We start from the raw sequence: 24,787 nt of genomic DNA on the forward strand, positions 1-24,787 counted from the left end.
AGCAGGGGATGCCCTCCAGTTCTCAGAGACATTTGCCTTCAAGGTGTGAGCACACAGCTTCCAGAAAGTGGTCCCTTGGAAAAGGACAACTTGATTGTCTAATGATAAGTGGGTACTGAGCAAATCAGGTGTAGTCACAAGTATTTGGCAGTCATAATTTGAAGACTATTTACTAACAGGGAAAAATGCTTATGACATACCCTTAAATTCAAAAAGTAGACTTAAAATTATGTGGCTAGCATGAGTATGAAAATATAAAAGCGAAAAAAGCTAAACTAAAGCTAAAAGCTAAAACCCCCTAGGGATGGTAAGAGAAGTGCAGGAAAATGCTATGGGTAATTAGGTAAGAGTTATTCAATTTTCTCCCTTTCTTCTTAAAGATTTGTTTTCCAGATTTTCTGGTGTGATTATAATATCATTAAAAATGAGAAATAAAAAGCAGAGATTGTTTCGAAAAGAAAAAGAATGTATGAAAAAGAACAGAAAGGAAATTTGGGGTGAAGAGGCTCAGAATCATTCTCCTTTAAATTTGAGTGGAAACCTCAGTATCTGATCAATGTGAAAAGTAATTTATATTTAGCCTGTTATTCATTAAGTTTGAGACTATGAATAATTCTAATGAAAAGTGTCAAGACTGAAGAGAAATACTCAACCATGGTAAATTTTATGGTTTGATTTCCCCCGAAATGTATATATTTCTCTGTTAAAGTAAAAGCAGGTTATTTTAGCTTTTACAGGCTGGCCTCTTTTAAGAGCCCTTTGAGAATTACATAGAATTTATTTAATAAATGTTTGTTGAATTGGAACCCTTAATGGTTTAATTACCCTTTTATAGAGAAGAGCTTTTTTGTATCCTAAAAGCAGAGAAACATCCTGCAAATGTAAGCTATTAATGAGCAGTAAATGTCCAGAAGAGGAAATTCATATGCTTTAACATTTTTTCTTATTGAGGAAACTTTCCAGGCTGCAAGAAATTAGTGAAAACACTTTTCACATTTGCTTATGGAGTCAGCTCCTCCATCATATGCAATGGCGAGTGTTTGGGCAAGGTCCCTTAGTTGATTATTGCTTTTGCACTCCAAGGCATTTGGATCTTAACACTATAACATAGCATGTGAAATTATGGGAATACTGCATCAGATCTAGTTTTAACAAACTAATTTAGTTCAGTTCAGTTCAGTTGCTCAGTCATGTCCAACTCTGCGACCCCATGAACTGCAGCATGCCAGGCCTCCCTATCCATCACCAACTCCCGGAGTCCACCCAAACCCATGTCCATTAAGGTGGTGATGCCATCTAACCATCTCATCTCCTGTCATCCCCTTCTTCTCTTGCCCTCAATCTTTCCCAGCATCAGGGTCTTTTCCAATGAGTCAGCTCTCCTCATCAGGTGGCCAAAGTATTGGAGTTTCAGCTTCAATATCAGTCCTTCCAATGAATACCCAGGACTGATATCCTTTAGGATGACTAAGAGAAGCAGAAGATATTAAGAAGAGGTGGCAAGAATACACAAAAGAACTATACAAAAAAGATCTTCACGACCCAGATAATCATGATGGTGTGATCACTCACCTAGAGCCAGACATCCTGGAATGTGAAGTCAAGTGGGCCTTAGGACGCATCACTACAAACAAAGCTAGTGGAGGTGATGGAATTCCAGTTGAGTTATTTCAAATCCTAAAGGATGATGCTGTGAAAATGCTGCACTCAGTATGCCAGCAAGTTTGGAAAACTCAGCAGTGGCCACAGGACTGGAAAAGGTCCGTTTTTATTCCAATCCCAAAGAAAGGCAATGCCAAAGAATGCTCAAACCACCGCACAATTGCACTCATCTCACACGCTAGTAAAGTGATGCTCAAAATTCTCCAAGCCAGGTTTCAGCAATACATGAACCATGAAATTCCAGATGTTCAAGCTGGTTTTAGAAAAGGCAGAGGAACCAGAGATCAAATTGCCAACATCCGCTGGATCATCAGAAAAGCAAGAGAGTTCCAGAAAAACATCTATTTCTGCTTTCTTGACTATGCCGAAGCCTTTGACTGTGTGGATCACAATAAACTGTGGAAAATTCTGAAAGAGATGGGAATACCAGACCACCTGACCTGCCTCTTGAGAAACCTGTATGCAGGTCAGGAAGCAATAGTTAGAACAGGCCATGGAACAACAGACTGGTTCCAAATAGGAAAAGGAGTACATCAAGGCTGTATATTGTCACCCTGCTTGTTTAACTTATATGCAGAGTACATCATGAGAAACGCTGGGCTGGATGAAGCACAAGCTGGAATCAAGATTGCTGGTAGAAATATCAATAACCTCAGATATGCAGATGACACCACCCTTATGGCAGAAAGTGAAGAACTAAAAAGCCTCTTGATGAAAGTGAAAGAGGAGAGTGAAAAAGTTGGCTTAAAGCTCAACATTCAGAAAACGAAGATCATGGCATCTGGTACCATCTGGTCCCATCACTTCATAGATGGGGAAACGGTGGAAACAGTGTCAGACTTTAGGGCTGCAAAATCAGTGCAGATGGTGACTGCAGCCATGAAATTAAAAGACGCTTACTTCTTGGAAGGAAAGTTATGACCAACCTAGATAGCATATTCAAAAGCAGAGATACTACTTTGCCAACAAAGGTCCGTCTAGTCGAGGCTATGGTTTTTCCAGTGGTCATGTATGGATGTGAGAGTTGGACTTTGAAGAAGGCTGAGAGCCAAAGAATTGATGCTTTTGAACTGCGGTGTTGGAGAAGACTCTTGAGAGTCCCTTGGACTGCAAGGAGATCCAACCAGTCCATCCTAAAGGAGATCAGTCCTGGGTGTTCATTGGAAGGACTGATGCTAAAACTGAAACTCCAATACTTTGGTCACCTCATGGAAGAGTTGACTCATTGGAAAAGACCCTGATGCTGGGAAGGATTGGGGGCAGCAGGAGAAGGGGATGACAAAAGATGAGATGGCTGGATGGCATCACTGACTAGAAGGACGTGAGTCTGAGTGAACTCCGGGAGTTGGTGATGGACAGGGAGGCCTGGCGTGCTGCAATTCATAGTGTTGCAAAGAGTTGGACACGACTGAGCGACTGAACTGAACTGAATGTGAGACTGCCTAGATGGCAGGTCCACACACAGAGGACATTCTCTCTGCTAGAAATGAAATGGAGAAATAGCGCTCAGGTCTCAAGATTCATTTATTTGCAAGCTGTTGGTTTGTTGTTCAGTCACTCAGTTGTGTCCGACTCTTTGCCATCCCAAGGACTATGGCACACCAGGCTTCCCTGTCCTTCACCATCTCCTGGAGCTTGCTCAGACTCATCTCCATTGAGTCATTGATGCCATCCAACCACCTCATCCTCTATAATCCCCTTCTCCTCCTGCCTTTTATCTTTCACAGCATCAGGGTCTTTTCCAATGAGTTGGTTCTTCGTATCAGATGGCCAAAGTACTGCAGCTTCAGCTTTAGCATCAGTCCTTCCAGTGAATATTCAGGGTTGATTTCCTTTAGGATGGACTCATTTGATCTCCTTGTCATCCAAGGGACTCTGGATTGGGGGGGAAAAGAACTGGTGAAGAAAGGCTTAGAATTTGCATCAACATGAGCTTCAGGATGCTTCCCAGGTGGCTCAGTGGTAAAGAATCTGCCCGCCAATGCAGGAGACACAGGTTTGATCCCTGGGTTGGGAAGATCCCCTGGAAAAGGAAATGGCAACCTACTCCAGTATTGTTGCCTGGGAAATCCCACAGAAATCCCACAGAGCCTGGTGGGTTACAGTCCATGGAGGCACAAAGAGTCAGACACGACTTAGTGACTAAAGCACAACAACCACAACAAACCTCAGGACACTGCTAGGGGTCTGAAGGAAATCTGAATAGCTTGATGTGATATTTCATTCCAAGACAATTTATATTTTAACAGAGACCTATTGGTTTACCCAAAAGGAGTTATATCAGAGATGTAGGTGATTGCATACTTGGTGCTCGTCTGAACCTGTTCTTGTGGGTGTCATCTGCTGGAGTAGAAGGAAGTAGTTATGTGAAATGTATGTTAGAAATGCAGAAGTCAGTGGGAAGGGATCTTCAAGAACATCTCTTGGCCCATTGTTTTACGATGTGATAAATCGAGGGAAGTGAGATTCTCCCCTGAAGGTCAGCCAAATTCTCAGTATCAGATCAGGATGCTAATAATCTTGCCTTCTTCTAATCCAGTGGTCTTTTCACAAGGACCTACTACATTTGCCTCAGACCTGTGGAGGATCCCTAAATTTACCTAGAAATCAAGTTGCAATGTCCCAAATACACAGAGTTCAAACAGTATGATGAGTTCATGGATGTCTCATGATGACTGAGAGAGACCACTTGGAGAAAGAAATAGTACTGTGTGTGAGGCCAGTACAGCTTAGCTTTCAAATCAAGAGTCTCTTTTCTTTATCTAACCTGAATTCATTCATGTAGAAATTTTAACCCCATTCCTTCCATACTTTCTGCAGTTCATAGCTCTTCTTAATGAACTTGGCCTATTGATCTGCGCCAAGTGAGTCCATGATTGTGGCTTTTGTTGTTATTGTTGTTAGCATGAATTAAAGATTTTAGTGGAAATATTTATGAGACTGCTAACAAATAGAAAACAGATTGTTTTGGAAAGGGAATTCTCCAGATTTTCCTGTGGGCAAGAAATTTAAGCTCTTGGGCATGCAATAGACTGCTCTGAAATAAAGTAAGGAATTGAACAAGGAATATTCTTTATATTTTTTGGATCTTTTCAGCCACATTCTTAGACCCATCGGATTGCATGTTTTTACTCTTACAAGAATCTATTAATGAAAATATATTGGAAAACAGACTGTTTAAGTAGCGTCTGGTTGTTAGTATGATTATTTCAGGCTAACTGTCTCAGCAGTATGTTTAGAATCAGGTTTAAAGGCTTCTTTGTAGCTTCTATGTAGAGGCTGCATATATTCTTCCATTACCTGAAGATAGGGCAGGTGCAAGAAAAAAATCATTCGAAGTTCCAGAGAAATATACTTTCCAAAATCAGTATTTTTCCAAAATCAGTAGCAAAATGTACTCAGATTTTCTGATTACACTTATTTAATTTTTGAATGGAAAATCGCTCAGTCATGTCTGACTCTTTGTGATCCCATGGACTGTAGTCCATGGAATTCTCCAGGCCAGAATACTGGAGTGGGTAGCCTATCTGTTCTCCACGGGATCTTCTTGACCCAGGTCTCCCGCATTGCAGGCAGATTCTTTACCAGCTCAGCTAGGGGTATTATTTATTGAGGCCTATGATGAAAACTTTTTTTGAAAGGTTTTGATATCCCTGGACTACAGGGTGTGGGATGGAACTGAAAATTACAGGAAAATATGTGGTGATTTTTAAAAAATATTTATTTGGCTGCCTTGGCTCTTAGTTGCAGTACATGGGATCTAGTTCTCTGACTAGCGATTGAACCCAGGCCCCCTGCATTGGGAGCATGGAGTCTTGGTCACTGGACCACCAGGGAAGTCCCTGTAATAGTATGCTTTTAAATTTAGTGATATTGGAGTTTGGGGTGAATAGTAAATGAGAATTTTTTGAAATTTATAGCATAAACTCTTGTGTTTTAAATATTTTAATGTCGGAACTTTTAGGGTTCAAGTTCAAATAGAAACCCATCAAAACATGGAGATTCTGTTAAAAGTCAGTGTGGAGTTGGAAGTACAGATAATTTAGCCAGTGACTGTTTTTTGGTACAGAGTCTATCATTAATGTAAGAGAAATACTGACTGCTTCTCTTTTCTCTTCTTTTCAGCTACTCTGTGACTGTGCAAGAGTCATATCCACATCCCTTTGATCAAATTTACTACACTAGCTGCACCGACATTCTGAACTGGTTTAAATGCACACGGCACAGGTAATGGGCACTCAGAAGTGTTTATTTATTTGGCATGGTGGAATGGAGTCTGACACAGTCAGAGATATTAAACACTTGAGAAAGTGGGCCCATTCATAGAGTGAATAGCTGTTGAGTGTGGGTGGTTGTTGTAGCCATGTTCCAAGCTGCAGGAGATACGGAAACACAAAAAGATTGTCTGTCCCTCGAGGAACTTACACACAAAACATCTACTGGTTACCATCATTTGATTAGCTGAAGTCACCCAGCTGTTGAGCAAAACTGGGGAGACACTCTTAAATATGGATATCACCAGATATCAAAAAACTCTATCTTAGCCTATGTTTCTACTTGAACATCGAATTTAATTTAGACTAACTTAAATTTGAATTAAATTTAAGAAAAATAAGCCGCATGTTTATTTTTTCTATAAATGCGAAAACAGAAAACAAAAACACTGTGTTAAATAATCATGTTAATATGGAAGAAAACTGTCTTGATTTCAGTAGTAAAATACTTGTCATCTGGGTTGTGGGTGGAATGTGGTACCTGCTGATTTATGCTGCACTAAATGATGTCACACTCATTATTATTTCTTAGGACAAACTTTCCTTGACTGCTGTGACTAAACCAGCATTCCTTCATGTCACAATCTATTCCCTTACTCAAGCTTTATTTTTTGACAGCATTTAATCATTACCAGCCATTATTTGATAATATATTTATTTGTTGAGTGTATATCTTAAATTATACAGGTCTGTCTTCCCCAGTAAAATGTAAATTTCTTGAGGGCAAGAGCTTTATATTCTTTCACTCACTGTGAGCTCTTTCCCCAATGCCTGGAATATGGTAAGTGCTCAATAAACATGTGTTATATAAATGGATTGGTAAATGAATGAAGCTTGAGTTATATGTAAAGGTCTTTATTTTTGGTGTCCTATTTTGTAGTAGGGTAAAAATGCACTAACATAGATTTTTAAAGGACTTCTCCAAATTCTTCCTCTAAACCTATATAGATAAATGATGAGTGACTAGATAAGTAATATATATGAAGCTGATCAATAGCTTATAAAATATCTCAAGTGAAGTAGAGAAGACATGAAGCTTCTGATTCCTTGCAAAAAGTGCTGGTGTACTTAAATGTCCACTCAGTGTATTCTTAGCAAATTGGTGAGTTAGTATAGTATTGCTCAAAATATATACCCCATGTTTCTCCTTTATTATTTTGGAGGACCTTGTTTTTTATACCTATATCATGTTTGATAGTTTTTTGTATTAAAATATACATTTTTGATTTCTAATCAAATTGCAGATCAAAAGATGTAATGATGTGATTTTTTTTTGACCTCTATATAGAATCAGTTATCGGACCGCCTATCGACATGGAGAAAAAACTATGTACAGACGCAAGTCCCAGTGTTGTCCTGGATTTTACGAGAGCAGGGAAATGTGTGTCCGTAAGTAAGACTAACATTTCTTGGAAGTTCATTTACTTTTCCCAGTGTTGGTTTGCATCTGTTAATGGCAGCCTGCGGAGATGGAGACTGAGGCCTGTGGAGACTGAGGCCTGTGGCATCTTGGATCCTTCCCTTATGCTCACTGCTGCTGTCTTGGCCTGTGTAAGCAGGGAAGCATTCACTGTGTCCCTCTGTCCTGTCACAAGTCTCCACATGAAAGTCACTTGAGGAGAAAGCAGAAGTTATAGAAAGATGATTCAAGGTTGGATGCTGCAATGTTTGTTACAATTCTTCAAGAAAAGTTTGTTTGGAAATCAGTCAGGGAGTCATCAGAGAAGAGAAAAGAGATGTAAGCTTCCTGCAGCAACTCACCAGAGTCTTGAGTCAACTTTCAAGGGGCCAGCATGTTCTTTTCTGGTACATAGAGTGAAAGGCTTATTAAGGAGCTTTCACAATATGAAATGGCTGTAAGTCTGAATCACAAAGTAGACCTTTTTTCATTGTCATTTCTATCATCCCTCCCCTCCCCATCTCACTGATTCATTTTGAGATGTCTTGAGAGAAGTTTGATGTTTTATGATACACTTTAGGAAATCTTAGAATATCATGTGGAATGTAGTTTGCAATTGTGCTTTCTAACTATTGTGTGTAGGACTCTTAGAGACACTTCAGATCAGATCAAATCAGTCGCTCAGTTGAAGTGGGCCTAAGACAGCATCACTATGAACAAAGCTAGTGGAGGTGATGGAATTCCAGCTGAACTATTCCAAATCCTGAAAGATGATGCCGTGAAAGTGCGGCACTCAATATGCCAGCAAATTTGGATAACTCCCAGTGGCCACAGGACTGGAAAAGGTCAGTTTTCATTCCAATCCCAAAGAAAGGCAATGCCAAAGAATGCTCAAACTACCACACAATTGCACTCATCTCACATGCTAGTAAAGTAATGCTCAAAATTCTCCAAGCCAGGCTTCAGCAATATGTGAACCGTGAACTTCCTGATGTTCAAGCTGGTTTTAAAAAAGGCAGAGGAACCAGAGATCAAATTGCCAACATCCACTGGATCACTGAAAAACACTTAAGATAGGTATTATTAAAAATGATTTTATTCAAATATTTTGGCTCAACAAAAAGCTAGAAGGACATCTTTGCTTTCTGAGATGAGATGCTGGTATTGAGTAGTAAAAAGAGACAGAGTTCTGCTCTAACGTGGAGGCACTAGAAACTTCTGATCATGTCTGGGCTTAAGACTCCACAGAACTGAATGATAACACTGACTTGGCCACCGCTCAACTGGGTGGGCTTGGATAAACCATTTATAAATGGGTTTATAATTTTATTTGAGGCTGCTGCTGCTAAGTCGCTTCAGTCATGTCTGACTCTGCTACCCCATAGACAGCAGCCCACCAGGCTCCCCCGTCCCTGGGATTCTCCAGGCAAGAATACTGGAGTGGGTTGCCATTTCCTTCTCCAATGCATGAAAGTGAAGTGAAAGTGAAGTAGCTCAGCAAATTTGAGGCTGCTGCTGCTAAGTTGCTTCAGTCGTGTCCGACTCTGTGCTACCCCATAGACGGCAGCCCATCAGGCTCCACCATCCCTGGGATTCTCCAGGCAAGAATACTGGAGTGGGTTGCCATTTCCTTTTCCAATGTGTGAAAGTGAAGTCGCTCAGTCTTGTCCGACTCTTAGCAACCCCACGGACTGCAGCCTACCAGGCTCTTCTGTCCATGGGATTTTCCAGGCAAGAACACTGGAGTGGGTTGCCATTTCCTTCTCCAATGCATGAAAGTGAAGTGAAAGTGAAGTCGCTCAGCAAATTTGAGGCTAATTTGCTCTAAATAGAGAGAGGGCTTGGCCCAGTATATGTATCATCTTCCTTCTAACCTTTGGAGTCTATTATTTATATAGAAAGGGTGTAGTGTTAGTTGCTCAGTCGTGTCCAACTCTTTGCAACTCCACGGACTGAAGCCCTCCAGGCTCCTCTGTCCATGGAATTCTCCAGGCAAGAATACTGGAGTGGGTTGCCATTCCATTCTCCAGGGTATATAGAAAGAGTGATATCTCAAATTTGATTCAAAACCAAAGCTATATATGATAATAAATGTTCATTGAAGAGAAATTAGAAAATGTAACTTACCAAAAAGAAGAAAATACAAATATTGTGACTGTCTTTCCTGGTCGGTAAATGTACTGCTGCAATACTTTACAAATGCCAGTGTTTATTGGATTATAGATGTTTATTTAACTGATCTCAGCTCTTGAATATTTACATGATTTCCAAGTTATAACTATTATGGACTACTTTAGAAGATGTCATTGTGATTAATTCTTTGTTCATCTACATAATTAATAGGTAAGGATACCTTCATAGACATAGAATTTCTGGGTTAGAGGCATACACGTATTCCTAGAATGTTTGGTGTGTTTTCAATTTATACCCCCACCAGCAGTGTAGAATGTCTTTTTGCTTATATGGTGGTGGTGATTTAGTCGTTAAGTTGTGTCTGACTTTTTGCAACCCCTTGGACTGTAGCCCCCAGGCTACTCTGTCCATGGGGTTTCCCAGGCAAGAATACTGGAGTAGGTTGCCCTTTCTTTCTCCAGGGGATCTTCCCAACCCAGGGATTGAACCCAGGTCTCCTGCATTGCGGGTGATTCTTTACCAACTGAACCACCAGGAAAGCCCATCTTTTTGCTTATACCTTGTGCCAATTTTCCTTTTGCTATTTTTCTTAATTTGCATGTGTTTGATTAATAATGGTACAGAATAAGAAAAATTACGTTTATAATCAAACACCTTTGAGAATAATCATGAACTGATCTCTGTGGCCTAGGCTGATGGGAAATTTTCAAAGGAGGGCCTTGAATACACACAGCCTGGAGAGTGGGGAGGCCTGGCTGGTCGGGCTGGCCACTTCCCAGATGCTTCGAGGAGACATTATCTTGGTGTACTTGCCAGGGTTCAAACCTACAAGCCTAGTTGTCAGCACCCTGAGAAAATAGCTCTATCTATTGTGGATTTTTTTGTTAATCCAAGTCCTAAGAGTCATATAAAGTCGGGGTGCTAATTCATTGTTACACAGAACTTGGAGAGGCGCTGACACAGTATCCTGGTCCTACCTTCTCTCCTTGAAGATCTGGCGTGTGGCAAACGAAATTTTATTGGCAGCTGATGTAGGGATTGTGTATCTGAGCAAGGTTAGTTAGAGAGAAATTTCAGTGCTTCATGGTTCTAGCCTTCTAGAGCCCAGTGCCTCCATCAGTAGTACAGCTAATCTCAGAAAGCAGGGCAATCCCACAGGACTGTCATACCTGGTAAAAATTATTGCCATAATGTGATGGTAAAGATATTATAACTTTTCCTTGAGATAAGTCTCATACCAGCCAATATGACTCCTGAATGCTTGGATGGCCATCTCTAGCATTTGTCACTAAAATTTTCCTTTTCTTGCAGTTTTCCTTTAGATATGTTAATACATTTAATCAGCTCACTGTCTGGTCTCCGAGGCCTGGGAGCTATTTGGTCTCTTTAAGGGTATTTTTGTATCTCTCCACTCTGATGTCTTGATTTCATAGCTTAACCCAGAGGACAAGCATGCTTCCGTTACTTCCTTGTTCTCAGGGATGCCTCTGGTACATCTTCTGTTCTCTCAACAGCTGGCACTAGTGAGACACCCTTGTGGATAGAGAAGGAAGAGAGAACACATGATTCTTGTTTCTGCTTTCATAATCTTTTTTCTTTCCAACTAGGTTTTGCTGCCAGGCAGCCAGCACAGTCACCATTTTAACTGTTTCCAGCAAGTTATCAAAAAGAATTGAAACACACGAATTGGTTATAATTTTGGTTTAATTTTGTTAATCAGTTTACCTAGAAGGCAAAAAAAGGATGGTTTCACATAACAACCTATATTAGAAAAAATAGTTTCTTTTACGTGGCTAAGGTAGCTCCCCTGGAGAGCAAGTCCCATCTTCCCATCCCTCCCTCCCCCTGCTTCATCCTGCCCAAGATTATTCATTTCTACTAAACTCTCAGGCTGTACAGAAGCTGCTGGTCCACAGAGCACACTTCGGGTAACAAGGCTCTGTGTTCAGAAGACAGATATTTACCATCAGGCAGAAAGAGCCAAAACAAAAAATGTGGGGAGTAGTGTGGTTAGAAGCCTTTCCTAAGAATCTGGCTGGAAAAGAGAATGGATTGGAAAATTCTCCAAGAAGAAAATATTGCGGGACATGAAGATGTCTGTAATTCCTTTGTGAGGTTTTAACCTGTTCATAAAATTACACTTGTACGGTTATTCATTTTTCAAAGTTCCTATTATTGCCTGATTGTGTTTCATTATTTTTAAAAACTGGAATGTCATTTATTTTCTTGACTTAAAAAATTGAAATAGAGTCGACATAAAATATGTTAGTTTCAGGTTAGTGATTTGACATTTGCATATATTAACAAATAATCTCCAGGATAAATCTAATAACTACCTGTTAAAATCATTACAAAGCTATTATAATATTATTAACTGTATTCTTTGTGCTGTATTCGTATTACATCTGTGTGGCTTATTTTATAACTGGAGGGTTTTGCTTCTTAATTCCCTTCACCCATTTCACCCTCAACTCCCAATGCCAGAAACCACTCATTTATTCTCTGTAGCTGTGATTCTGTTTTCATTTTGTTTTTAGATTTCACATACAATTAGAACCAGACAGTATTTGTCTTTTTTATGTCTGATTTATTTCACTTAGCATAATGCCCTCTGCATGCGTGCTAAATTGCTTCAGTCTTATCCAACTCTTTGAGACACTATGGATTGTGTGATGCAAGGCTCCTCTGTCCATGGGGATTCTCTAGGTAAGAATATTGGAGTGGGTTGCCATGCTGTCATTCAGGGGAATCTTGCCAACCCAGGGATTGAACCTACACAATACCCTCTAGACCTATTCATATTGTTGGAAATAGCAAAAGTTCACTCTTTTTATGGCTGAATAGTATCCCACTATATCTGTATATCGCATCTTCTTTATCCATTTATCCACTGGCAGACACCAGGTTGTCTCCATGTGTTCAGTTTTCACGACCCCATGAATCGCAGCACTCCAGGCCTCCCTGTCCATCACCAACTCCCGGAGTTCACTCAGACTCACGTCCTTCGAGTCAGTGATGCCATCCAGCCATCTCATCCTCTGTCGTCCCCTTCTCCTCCTGCCCTCAATCCCTCCCAGCATCAGAGTCTTTTCCAATGAGTCAACTCTTAGCATGAGGTGGCCAAAGTACTGAAGCTTCAGCTTTAGCATCGTTCCTTCCAAAGAAATCCCAGGGCTGATCTCCTTCAGAATGGACTGGTTGGATCTCCTTGCAGTCCAAGGGACTCTCAAGAGTCTTCTCCAACACCACAGTTCAAAAGCATCAATTCTTTGGCACTCAGCCTTTTTCACAGTCCAATTCTCACATCCATACATGACCACTGGAAAAACCATAGCCTTGACTAGACGGACCTTTGTTGGCAAAGTAATGTCTCTGCTTTTGAATATGCTATCTAGGTTGGTCATAACTTTCCTTCTAAGGAGTAAGCGTCTTTTAATTTCATGGCTGCAGTCACCATCTGCAGTGATTTTGGAGCCCCCAAAAATCCATACTTGACCACAGGAAATAATGCTTCAGTGAACATGAGGTGCAGATAATCTTTTTATGTTAGTGTTTTGTTTCCATCAGATAAATACACAGAAGTGGAATTGCTAGATCATGTGGTAGTTCTATTTTTAATTGTTTTGAGGAACCTCCATACAGTTTTTCATAGTAGCTGTACTATCTTACATTCCCACCAACATTGCACGAGGATTCCCTTTTCCTTACATCCTCACCAACATTTATTGTATCTTGTCTATTTAATGATAGCTATACTAACAAATGTGAGGTGATATCTCATTGTGGTTTTGATTTGCATTTCCCTGATGATTAGGGATGATGAGCACCTTTTCATGTACCTGTTGGCCATCTGTATGTCTTCTTTAGAAAAAGGTATTTTCAAATCTTTTGCCCATGTTTTAATCAGGTTTGTTGTTTGCTTGTTGATAGTCTTGTGGGTCGGAGAAAGCAATGGCACCCCACTCCAGTACTCTTGCTTGGAAAATCCCATGGATGGAGGAGACTGTTAGGCTGCAGTCCATGGGGTCGCTAGGAGTCGGACACAACTGAGCGACTTCCCTTTCACTTTTCACTTTCATGCATTGGAGAAGGAAATGGCAACCCACTCCAGTGTTCTTGCCTGGAGAATCCCAGGGATGGGGGAGCCTGCTGGGCTGCCGTCTATGGGGTCGCACAGAGTCGGACACGACTGAAGTGACTTAGCATAGTCTTGTGGGTGTTTGCTTTGCAGTAGTTCTTTAGTTTGATGCAGTCTCGTTTGTTAATTTTTGCTTTTGTAGTCTTTGCTTTTGGTGTAAATCCAAAGAATCATCACTGAAAGCCATGTCAAGGACTTTACATCCATGTTTTCTTCTAAGAGTTTTACAGTTTCAGGTCTTATGTTCAAGTCTTTAATCCATTTTGAGTAGATTTTTGTGTATGATATAATATATGATCCAGTTTCACTTATTTGCATAGGGTGGTACAGTTTTCCCAACACCATTGATTGAAAAGATTGTTTTATGTTCTCGACTCTTTTGTCACAAATTAATTGACCATATATGTATGGGTTTGTTTCTGGACTTTATTCTGTTCCACTGATCTATGAGTCTGTTTTTATGCGAGTACTATACTGATTACTACAAGTTTGTAATAAAGTTTGAAATCACAGAGTGTGGATACCTCTAGCTTTGTTCTTTCTCAAGATCACTTTAGCTATCTGGAGTCATTTGCGGTTCCGTGCAAATTTTAGGATTGTTTTTTCTATTTCTGTGAAAAATACCATTGGGTTTTTGATAGAGATTGAATTGAACCTGTAAATGGTGGCTTTGTTAGTATGGACAATTTGACAATATAAATTCTTTCAACCATGAGTGTGGAATATATCAAATGTATTTGAGTCAGGCTTTATGTATTTGTATCTTTAATTTCTTTCATCAACTTATTATAGTTTTTAGTGTAAAGGTCTTTCACCTCTTTAGTTAAATTATTCCTAGGTTTTAAATTCTTCTTGATGCCATTATAAATGGGAAATTTTTATTAATTTATTTTCCTGATCACTTTTACAATTAGTATTAGCAATTAATTTTAATTTACTAAAGTTATAAATCCAAAATCTAGTTGTTTCTTGACATAGAAAAAGAACTTATGGTTACCAAAGGGGAAAGGGAAGGTGGAGGGATAAATTAGGAGTATGGGATTAAGAGACACACAGAACTATAAATAAAGTAGATAAACAACAAGGATTTACTGTATAATACAGGGAACTGTATTCAGTATCTTATAATAACCTAAATTGGAAAACAATCTGAAAAATATAACTGAATCACTTTGTTGTACACCTGAAACTATCAAGATATTATAAATCAGCTCTACTTCAATTTAAAAAAACAACAGAAATAACAAAACCTACTTGTTCTTAAGCTAAATTCACCTGACAGATGTTTTACTCATCACTGATTGATTTTTTTGTATCTTTTGCCATTAAGATATATAAATGTGTGTGTATATATATATATATATATATTTGCCTAACTTTAACCACCATGGTAATTGCTACAATTATGTATTCTTTTCATATAGTTCTTATCTTTCATGACCACACATCCCTTGTAAATATTAGTGTCTGGTTGCATTTTGTAAATGTCATGGCTACATTTGAATTTCAAATCATAACCTCTGAGGTCATCTTGTTCATCCTCTTCCACCTTGCCTTGGTCCATGTGTTCTCTGAAGTCATGAGAGTAGATGTTGTTTGGCTCTTCCTCCACAAGATCAGTAGTCTTAGACACTTCCTATCTTCCATCTTCTCAACCTTGATCCCTCAAGATTTCATATAATTCTTTCCTTTAAAATTTTGATCTTGTTCCTAAAATGAAAAGATGCATAGCTTAAAAACTGGCTTAAATGCAGTGTTCCAAGGTTATCTGTTAACATCTATTTCCTCCTCACTTTTTGACTATCTCACTTACATTTTCTTCCTTTCTTCTTTCTTTCCTTCCTACCTACCTGCTCATTCTAATTCTGGACACTTAAATGTTGCTCACTGTAGCCACTAAGCTATTTTGAATTTCTTTGTACATGTGAAAAATTCATGAGACAAATTTAGTAGGATTTCTGGGACAAAGTATGTATTTTGTATCAGAAAAGATTAGGTTTGGCTGTGACATAAAAGTTTGTTTCTTTCTCACGAGTCCAGAGGTTGGTAAACAAATAAGAAACCCAGCAATTTCCACCTTTCTGCTCCACCATCTCTAGGGTGCAGCCTTCATCTTCATGTGCCATTATTGATTTCCTCACATCAGTCTAGGTCCCCAGCGGTGGGTACTTAGTTACATGACCTCACTGAGCTGCATGGGCGTCTTTATTCTGAGTGGTCAGGAGCCCAGTAAAAATATATTTCTATAGGAAGGGAATAATGGAATATTAGGAGAAAGGAGAAATCTGAGTCACATTTTAAGACTTTTTGATACAAACTTCCAAACTGCTATCTAAATTGGTTCTAACAACTTGCCTGCCCGCAAGGAATATATGAGGGTGCCCACTCCCCTGTATTCTCACCAACACTAGATGTGATTATTGCTTTCAGGCTTCTGGGTGACAAGAGAACCTTGCTTTTCTTTGCATTTCCTTACTTATTAGTGTTGCTGTCCTCTTAAGAAATATGTATTAGTTAGCTACTGGTATTTTGGTTTCAAGGGGGATAAAGTAGACTGCTTTGTTCTTCAAACAGCTATAGCAATGCTGTTTAGAAACAATAGGTGGCAGTGGAGACAGAAATGGGCGGATTTCCCAGCCGGTACAGGAGATAGTTTGAGACTGAGACTTGAATAATAAATGCCAGGAGTCAAACCAGCAGGTGCTTCGAGCTCCTTACCCTTACCACTGTCACTGGGATCCATTCTCTCCATCCTAAAGTCCACAGGTCCTCCTCTCCCAAGGCCTCACCTGTTTGTAGCTCCAGGAACGGTTTGGAGCCAGCGTGGCCGCTTGACTTCTCCCACAGCCCCCACCATCAACACCAAGGAGAGAGCCGTGATCTCTTCCCCTGTGGCAGTGAGGGCACCCCCAGCAGTCCTAGACAGCGACACATGAGGCTGTGGGTCAGTGGAAAGGAGTTGAGACCCGGACTTGTGATCACCATGTTCTTGTACTTGAGTAGTGAATAAGGACTTGAGGCTGGCCTAGGCATCTAACCATTATTAGCAACATTAGAACTTTAGGAAGATGCGTTGGGTTTACACACAACTGATTTTCAAACACGTCTTTGGTGCCTGACCTCTTAGCAAGTGGGAATTGCTTGTAAATTTGGTTTCTTGGGACTAGGAAAAGCTCACAGCAAAACAGTAGAATGAGAAGTTGGCAATTGTCCCTCCTTGGGAAGGATTGGCTAATCCAAAGATGAGACCAGAAATGCATTCTTCCTCCCACGTCCTTGACTGGTGGCAGAGAAAGCAGATCACTGGGAGCAGGGCTGCCTGCAGCAGGGTTGTGAGCAGACAAAGGGCATGGCTTGGGGATCTCCTCCAGTGCAGCTCCCGTTCTTAGTCTGTATGCCCCGTCTTCTGTTGGTGGATGCTGCTGCAGAGGAACGGACTGTTGTGATGACTGTTTCCTCTGTGGTGAGCTTGACTCTGTTACCCTACTTTTGTTAGATGCATATTTGGTGCTAAGTTGCTTCAGTCGTGTCCAGCTCTTTGCAGCCCCATGGACTGTAGCCCACCAGGCTCCTCTGTCCATGGGATTCTCCAGGCAAGAATACTGCAGTGGGTTGCCATGTCCTCCCCCGGGGGATCTTTCCAACCCAAGGATCAAATCCATGTCCCTTAACATCTCCTACATTGTCAGGTGGGTTCTTTACCACTAGCACCACCTGGGAAGCCCCTTCTATTAGATGGTGGAGGTCAAACACTCACTTCAAGTTAAAGCTGTGATGGGGGATTTGCAGCCCGCGTGGCTTGCAAGGGAGACACAGGAAGAGGTTTGGGGACTGAGTTGTCACCCTGTTGTCTTGTAGGCCAGCCCTGGTGGTAGAGGACCAGTTCCCATGGATGTGCCCTGGCTGTCTTTGCACTCAGTAAGAGAACTTTGGAACCGTAAATAAGAAGGGTTCACTCCCACACACTGAACTGTATATGATTTCCTGTGCTTAGCAGAGAGCAGTGTGACAATTGATTACCATAGCACTGAATGAATATTCACAGCTGATTTTTCACTTGGCCAGTTTTGTGAAAAAACTGAACTGGCTGGAGGCAAAGAAGGAGCTAGAACTCTGGTCTGTGTTTATGTAATAAATAATTCCTGCAAATGAGCTTGACTCTTGCTTGAATGTCATGTTTCAGTAAGCAGTGGGTTGTAAACTGAAATTTGGGGTTAAGAGCTTAAAGACATCTGCTGCTCACTTACCCAGGACTGTTTTCCTTCCAGGAGACAGATATGCCATAGGGGTGGCTCTTCAGGGGGCCCAGTTAGGCTGTTTGCCACATAACTCATAGATTTCTTCCTATGTCTTTTATATTGGAATGTTATGTTATACTGAACTGGAATTAACAAAAAGTTTCCCTTTGGGGAGAGAGGGTAACGTCTCTTAGGAGCCACTACCTGGAACATCGTGTTTAGAAGAGAGTGAGACCACGAGAGTGAGAGTGAGAGCATCATGAGACCATGTCTGTGCTAAGAGGGAGAACAGAGTGACTCATTAATGATTTCTGTCATGGTCATTGGGTGGCCCGAGCGCCCCACATTTGCCATCCCTGTGTTAGACTCTTTCTGGCCTCCTATGACATTTTGGACCTCTTAAGTCATGGAGATATCAACTGAGGTTCCTGAATTATGCACCTGGCCATAGGTTCATGTTATACCTTCTCCAATTAACTGGGAAGTTATATGTACTATTCCTGCCCTTGTCTCCAGGAAGAATGGGTTTCCTCTTTGTGAGATGGAACATTTGGCAAGCTAACTCAGGATAATATTGTCAGCAATTTTGTTTAAGGAATGGAAAAACATTTTCAATGGCTACATTTTGCCCCACTGTCAGCCACTGGAGGGGAAACACAGGCTTGGGGAACTGGCCGAATGGGCAAGGATTTTGGAAAGAACTTCCCTGTGGGTTCTTGTTTCCCTCACCTGGAGATGATGGAATTGCTGTTATTGTTCAGTCGCTCGTGCCAAACTCTTTGCAACCCCATAAACTGCAGCATGTCCGACTTGCCTGTCCTTCACTGTCTCCCTGATTTTGCTCAAACACATTTCTATTGAGTCAGTGATGCCATTCAACCATCTCATCCTCTGTCACTCCCTTCTCCTCTTGCCCTCAATCTTTCCCAGCATCAGGGTCTTTTCCAATGAGTTGGCTCTTCATATCAGGTGGCCAGAGTTTTGGAGCTTCAGCTGTAGTATCAGTCCTTCCAATAAATATTCAGGGTTGATGTCCTTTCGGATTGACTGGTTTGATCTCTTTGCTGTCCAAGGGAGATGATGGAGGGACACATTTAATTCTTTGTCCAGGCTTCATGTCATTTTGATCTACTGCTGCTGAAAAGTTTTCGACTCAGAGTTTTCTGGATGAGAAGAATTAGAGTACAGGGCAAAAGCCTTGTTTGGGGCTGTGAAGATTCAGCCTTTGGCAGTGGACTATTTTGGGGTGAGTGGTGCTTTTCCAGGGCATTCGGGGAACATGGTGAGGATTTAGGGGAGAAGCATCTCTCTGAAGTTGAAGGCAATCAGCGCTTTCTGTTCCTGATTTGTTTGACTTCCACACTCACAGGCTTGTTTAATAATAAAGTTGTGATCTTGTCAAATATTTCCAAACAACCTTGGTATGTAGACTCTCTTAAGCAGACTCTTTTGAGTACAGATAAAAGTGAGACAATCCTGTTAAGCTATCCAAAGAGACCCTGAACTGACAGCGAAACCAGATGGTATGTTCCTAAGTACACCTACCCATGATGCCCTTTCTGCCACTGGCAGTGGATTTTTTCATGTTTCCATAGGGACCCTGCCTTCTGTTGCCATGGAGCCCGACTTGGTTCAGAGGAATGTACCAGTAACTACTGGGAAAGATTCTTTGTCCGCATACTGCACCAGCAGAAATTCCAATTTTCCCACACATCTATTAGAACCTAACTTATGTTTTCTGATTTAGGTCTTTGGTTTCTGATAGTAGTGAAGATTGGAAATCTGATAAACAATGCAGGAAACCTTTTTTGTTTTATTGCTTGTAATGCATGCTGACTACTTAGGATTTTATAGATAGAAACCCTGAATTTAATAATGATAATAAAACCTCTATGTTTAGCCTCCATCTAAACAGATGGAAATCTTGTCTTCTGCCTGTTTTTTCCTTAAGAAAGTTCGACTTTAGAGTCCCATGGAGACAGGGCCAAAGGAAAACAATGAACAGCTTTACCTTATCTCTAGAAAATTAGTTGCTGCTATTTCAGTCTTTGCAGACAGGGAGAATTTTTACAGTTCCAATCATGTATGCAGTCTCCTTACGGGGATAGATAATAGCTAATATAAATGCTCAGAACTGAGAAGCATTTTTTTTTATTGCACTATAACTTTTTAGAGAAAACTAATTTAAAAGTAATGGGAAAATTACATTTTGATCTAAGTGACCAACCACAAAATATTGACATGACCAGGTGATGATGAACTTGCATTTTTTAGTCTCGGTTGGCTGCTGTCAGCACTTTCACAGATAATCCAGTGGTAAACTTAGTACATCCCTCCAACCACATACACAGATGCTAAAGGGAGAGACTGATGCAGGCAGTGCTCTGTGGGTACTGATCTTTCCTGGTGTGTGTGCTCAGTCCCTCAGTCATGTCCGACTCATTGTGACTCTGTGGACTGCAGCCCACCAGGCTCCTCTGTCCCTGGGATTCCCCAGGTAAGAATACTGGTGCCATTGCCTCCTCCAGAGGATCATCTTACACAAGCTTGGATGTGTAGTTGCTCAGTTGTGTCCGACTCTTTGTGACCCCATGGACTGCAGCCCACCAAGCTCCTCTGTCCATGGGATTCCCCAGGCAAGAATGCTGGAGTAGGTTGCCATTTCCTTCTCCAGGCGATTTTCCTGACCCAGGGATCGAACCCAGGTCTTCTGCATTGCATGCAGATTCTTTCCCACTGAGCCACTGGAGAAGCCAGTGTTCTTTCCTGAAGCTACAGCAATAGCCCAAGTTCCAGATGTAGTTTTTTCCTTTTTTCCCTTGATGAGTAATTCTTAAAAAGATTGAAAGGAAATTATCTAGAGTTCCAAGAGAACCACCACATAGAAAAGCACCATCTTAGTTAGGTCACAGGGGGCAGCATGGTGTGAAGGTGGGCCTCCCTGACCAGCTGGGCTCATTGGAGAAGCAAAGGCTGTATGGCAAGTCTACAGATATGCCACCCAAACTGGAGTTTAAACTTTAATTTTGTTGTTTGTTTTAGTTGCTGAGTTGTGTTTGACTCCGCAATCCCATGGACCACAGCCCTCTAGGCTCCTCTGTCCATGGGATTTCCCAGGCAGGAATACTGGAGTGTGTTGCTATTCCCTTCTCTAGGTGATCTTCTGATCCATGGATCGAACCTGCATCTCCCGTATTGGCAGGCAGATTCTTTACCACTGAGCCACCAGGGAAGCCCCAAGCTTTAAAACAACTGAATCAGTTGATTGAACTTAGCATGTAATCAAGGGGCAGAAAAAGAAATGTGCTACCTCAGATGAAATCCTTCTGGTGATGGAGAGAATTCCAGAGACTTGGAACCCCTGGGCATTATGTGTAGTTGCATGGCCCTGGGGTGAGCTACTGAGTACTCTTTTTTGGAACTCACTGTTGCATTTAGCTAGTAAAATTGGAAAATGCCTTGTCCTAGATACCCTTTCTCAACAATTTAAATTTGACTTTTAAATTTTTGTTGGAGTAAAGGCATGTCTCAAACTTGCTGCTGCTACTGCTGCTAAGTCACTCCTACCCTCTCCACCCCTCTTTTCTTCTAAGAACACAATGGACTGATAGTTTCTAGAGTCTACTTATTTGGGAAACGATGCTGTAAGGCCTTTGGTTTGCTTTGTATAACCTTAGACTGGTAATTATAAATACTTAACTCTACCAGAAACTCTTTAGATGTTTATTTTCTTGTTTTCTTCAACTTTATTGAGATATTATTGACAAATATCATTGTGTAAGTTTAAGGTATACAGTGTGATGATTTGATAGACTTACATATTGCAAAATGATTACCATGAGGGTTAGTTAACACCTCCTTCATCTAACATAATTACCATTAATTTTTTGTGGTGAGAATATTTAAAATTTACTCTCTTAACAGCTTTTAAGTATGTAGTACAATGTTGTTATCTATAATCACTCTGCTGTACATTAGCTCCCAAGAAATTATTCATCTTACAACTCAAAGTTTGTGCCCTTGGACAAACATCTCCCCATTCCTCTCACTCCCACCCCCTGGAAACCACCATTCTACTCTCGATTAGTCCATCTTTTTCAGATTACACAGATAAATATTATACAGTATTTCTTTTTCTCTGTTGGACTCACTTCACTTAGAATAATGCCTTCAGGGCCATCCATGTTGTCACAAGTGGCAGAATTTCCTTCTTTTTTCATGAATAAGTAATAGTTGGTTGAATATATGTGTATATGTATGTAGGTGTGTATGTATACACACAAACACACATATTATATGATCTCACATTTTTTTATCCACTCTCATCAGCCAAAAGAAATTTGGATTCTTTTCACATCTTGGCTATTACAAATGCTCGTGCATTAAACAGGGTAGTGCAGATGTCTCTTTGAGATACTGATTTTATTTCCTTTGTATATGTACCCAGAAATAGGATTGCTGAATCATATGGAAGTTCAATTTTTTAATTTTTTCAGTAGCCTACATACTATTTTCTACAGTGACCATATCAATTTTCATTCCCACTAACAGTGCAAAAGTGTTCCGTTTTCTCTATATCCTTACGGACTCTTGTTATCTCGTTTTTTGATGATAGCCATTCTAACAGGTGTGAGGTAAGGTGATCCCTCCTTGTGGTTTTGATTTGCATTTTCCTGATAATTGTGATGAAAAGCACCTTTTCATGTACCTGTTTTAGTGTATGATCCTTTTTATATATTATTGAATTCACTTTGCTAATATTTTGTTGGGGAATTTTGTATATTCATCAGAAATATTGGCCTATATATATATTTTTTTTTTTTTTTTTGAGAATCTTTGTCTGGTTTTGGCAACAAGGTATGATTAGATAGCATCGTTGACTCAATGGACATGAAGCTGAGCAAACTCCAGGAGATAGTGAAGGACAGGGAAGTCTGGCATGCTGCAGTCCATGGGGCTGCAAAGAGTCAGACATGACAACAACTGAAGAACAATGATGGCCTCGTAGAATGAGTTTGGGAGTTTTAGCAGAGTTTGGGAAGGATAGGTATTAATTCTTTATATGTTTGGTTATATTATCATGTGAAACTGTCCAGTGCTGGACTTTGTTTGTTGAAAGATTTTTAGTTGCTGATTCAGATTCATTACTCGTAGTTGCTCTGCTCTGATTATCTACTTCTTGACTTGGTCTTGGAAGTTGGTATGTTTCTAGGAATGTTTTCATTTCTTTTAGGCATCCATTGGTGGGTATTTTGTTTATTTCCATATCTTATGTGAATTATTAGTGATATATATATATATAATAATGAGTAGTGAATTGGGAGTGCGTGTATCCTGTTTGTATCAGAGTATTCTAAATTTGACTTATATTTGCCTTTACTAGCGTGTTATATATTTTCATATTTTTATGTCAGTAATTTAGTTCACTTCAGTTCAGTCGCTCAGTCGTGTCCGACTCTTTGCGACCCCATGAATCACAGCATGCCAGGCCTCCCTGTCCATCACCAACTCCCGGAGTTCACCCAAACTCACGTCCATTGAGTCAGTGATGCCATCCAGCCATCTCATCCTCTGTCATCCCCTTCTCCTCCTGCCCTCAATCACTCCCAGCATCAGGGTCTTTTCCAATGAGTCAACTCTTCGCATGAGGTGCCCAAAGTATTGGAGTTTCAGCTTCAGCATCAGTCCTTCCAATGAACACCCAGGACTGATCTCCTTTAGGATGGACTGGTTGGATCTCCTTGCAGTCCAAGGGACTCTCAAGAGTCTTCTCCAACACCACAGTTCAAAAGCATCAATTCTTCGGTGCTCAGCTTTCTTAACAGTCCAACTCTCACAACCATACATGACCACTGGAAAAACCATAGCCTTGACTAGATGGACCTTTGTTGGCAAAGTAATATCTCTGCTTAGCATCCCTTTATTTCAGCTCAAAGAACTCTTTTTAGCATTTCCCCCCCAAACTTGAAACTTTTTATTTTGTATTGGAGAGAAATAGCATATGACATCCTTAAATGTAGAATCTAAAAAGAAATGAAACAAATGAACTTACTAAAAAAACAGAGACTCACAGACTTAGAAAGCTTTTTAGAATTTCTTAAAGGAAGTTATGATGGTGATGAACTCCTTCAGCTTTTGTTTCTCTGGGAGAGTTTCTTATTTCTCCTGCATTTTGAGGGACAACTGCTAGATAGAGTATTCTTGCTTACTTCTTTTGTCTTTTGAAACTTTGAATACATTATTATTTCCAGGCTTTTAAGCTTTCTACTGAGAAATCAGCCCATAGTTTTATGAGGGCTCCTTTGTAAGTTATAAGCTTATTTTCTCCTGCTGCTTTTAAGATTCTCTCTTTGTCTTAAATTTTTGACAGTTTTTAAATAATGTGACTTAAAGAAAATCTCTTTAAGTTAAATTTGTTTGGTAACTTATGAGGTTCATGTACTTAAATATCCAAATCTCTCCTACACTTAGGACGTGCTCAGCCATTATTTATTTAAATAAGCTTTCTGCTTCCCTTTCCCTCTCTTTTCTTTCATGATTTGCTGTTTATTCCCTTTATGGTACCCTATAGATAACTAGGCTTTCTTAACTCTTTTTTATTCTTTTTTTCTTTGTTCTCTTCTGACAGGATGATATTAAAATGTCTGTCTTCCTTTTCACAGATTCTTTTTTCTGTTTGATAAATTCCTTTGTTGATGCTCTCTATTGTATTTTTTTTTTTTCACTTCATTCATTATAGTCTTCAGATTCAGAATTTGTTTGGTTCTTTTTTTTATGATTTCCTTTGCTTTATTAAGCTTCTTGCTTGTGTATTTATCCTGATCTTATTGAATTATCTTTCCATGTTTTCTTGTAGTTTATTGAACTTCTTTTTAAAAAGCTGTTTTGAATTCTTTATTAGGTAAATCTCAGGTCTCCATGTCTTTGATGTTGGTTACCAGAG

At 40.2% G+C, this 24,787-nt stretch overlaps 1 protein-coding gene across 2 annotated transcripts in view; it reads left to right on the forward strand.

Annotated features, from left to right (window-relative positions):
• MEGF10 (multiple EGF-like-domains 10) overlaps positions 1 to 24,787 on the forward strand; it is a 179,865-nt gene that overhangs the window by 52,017 nt on the left and 103,061 nt on the right. For both annotated transcript variants that reach the window (XM_010846328.1, XM_010846327.1), the window contains exons 3-4: positions 5,788 to 5,889; positions 7,225 to 7,325. In XM_010846328.1, coding sequence (XP_010844630.1) covers positions 5,788 to 5,889; positions 7,225 to 7,325 — 203 coding nt within the window. The remainder of the gene's footprint in view (positions 1 to 5,787; positions 5,890 to 7,224; positions 7,326 to 24,787) is intronic.

This window comes from Bison bison, unplaced genomic scaffold, assembly GCF_000754665.1.
Source record: "Bison bison bison isolate TAMUID 2011002044 unplaced genomic scaffold, Bison_UMD1.0 scf7180017864235, whole genome shotgun sequence".
Taxonomy (NCBI): domain Eukaryota; kingdom Metazoa; phylum Chordata; class Mammalia; order Artiodactyla; family Bovidae; genus Bison; species Bison bison.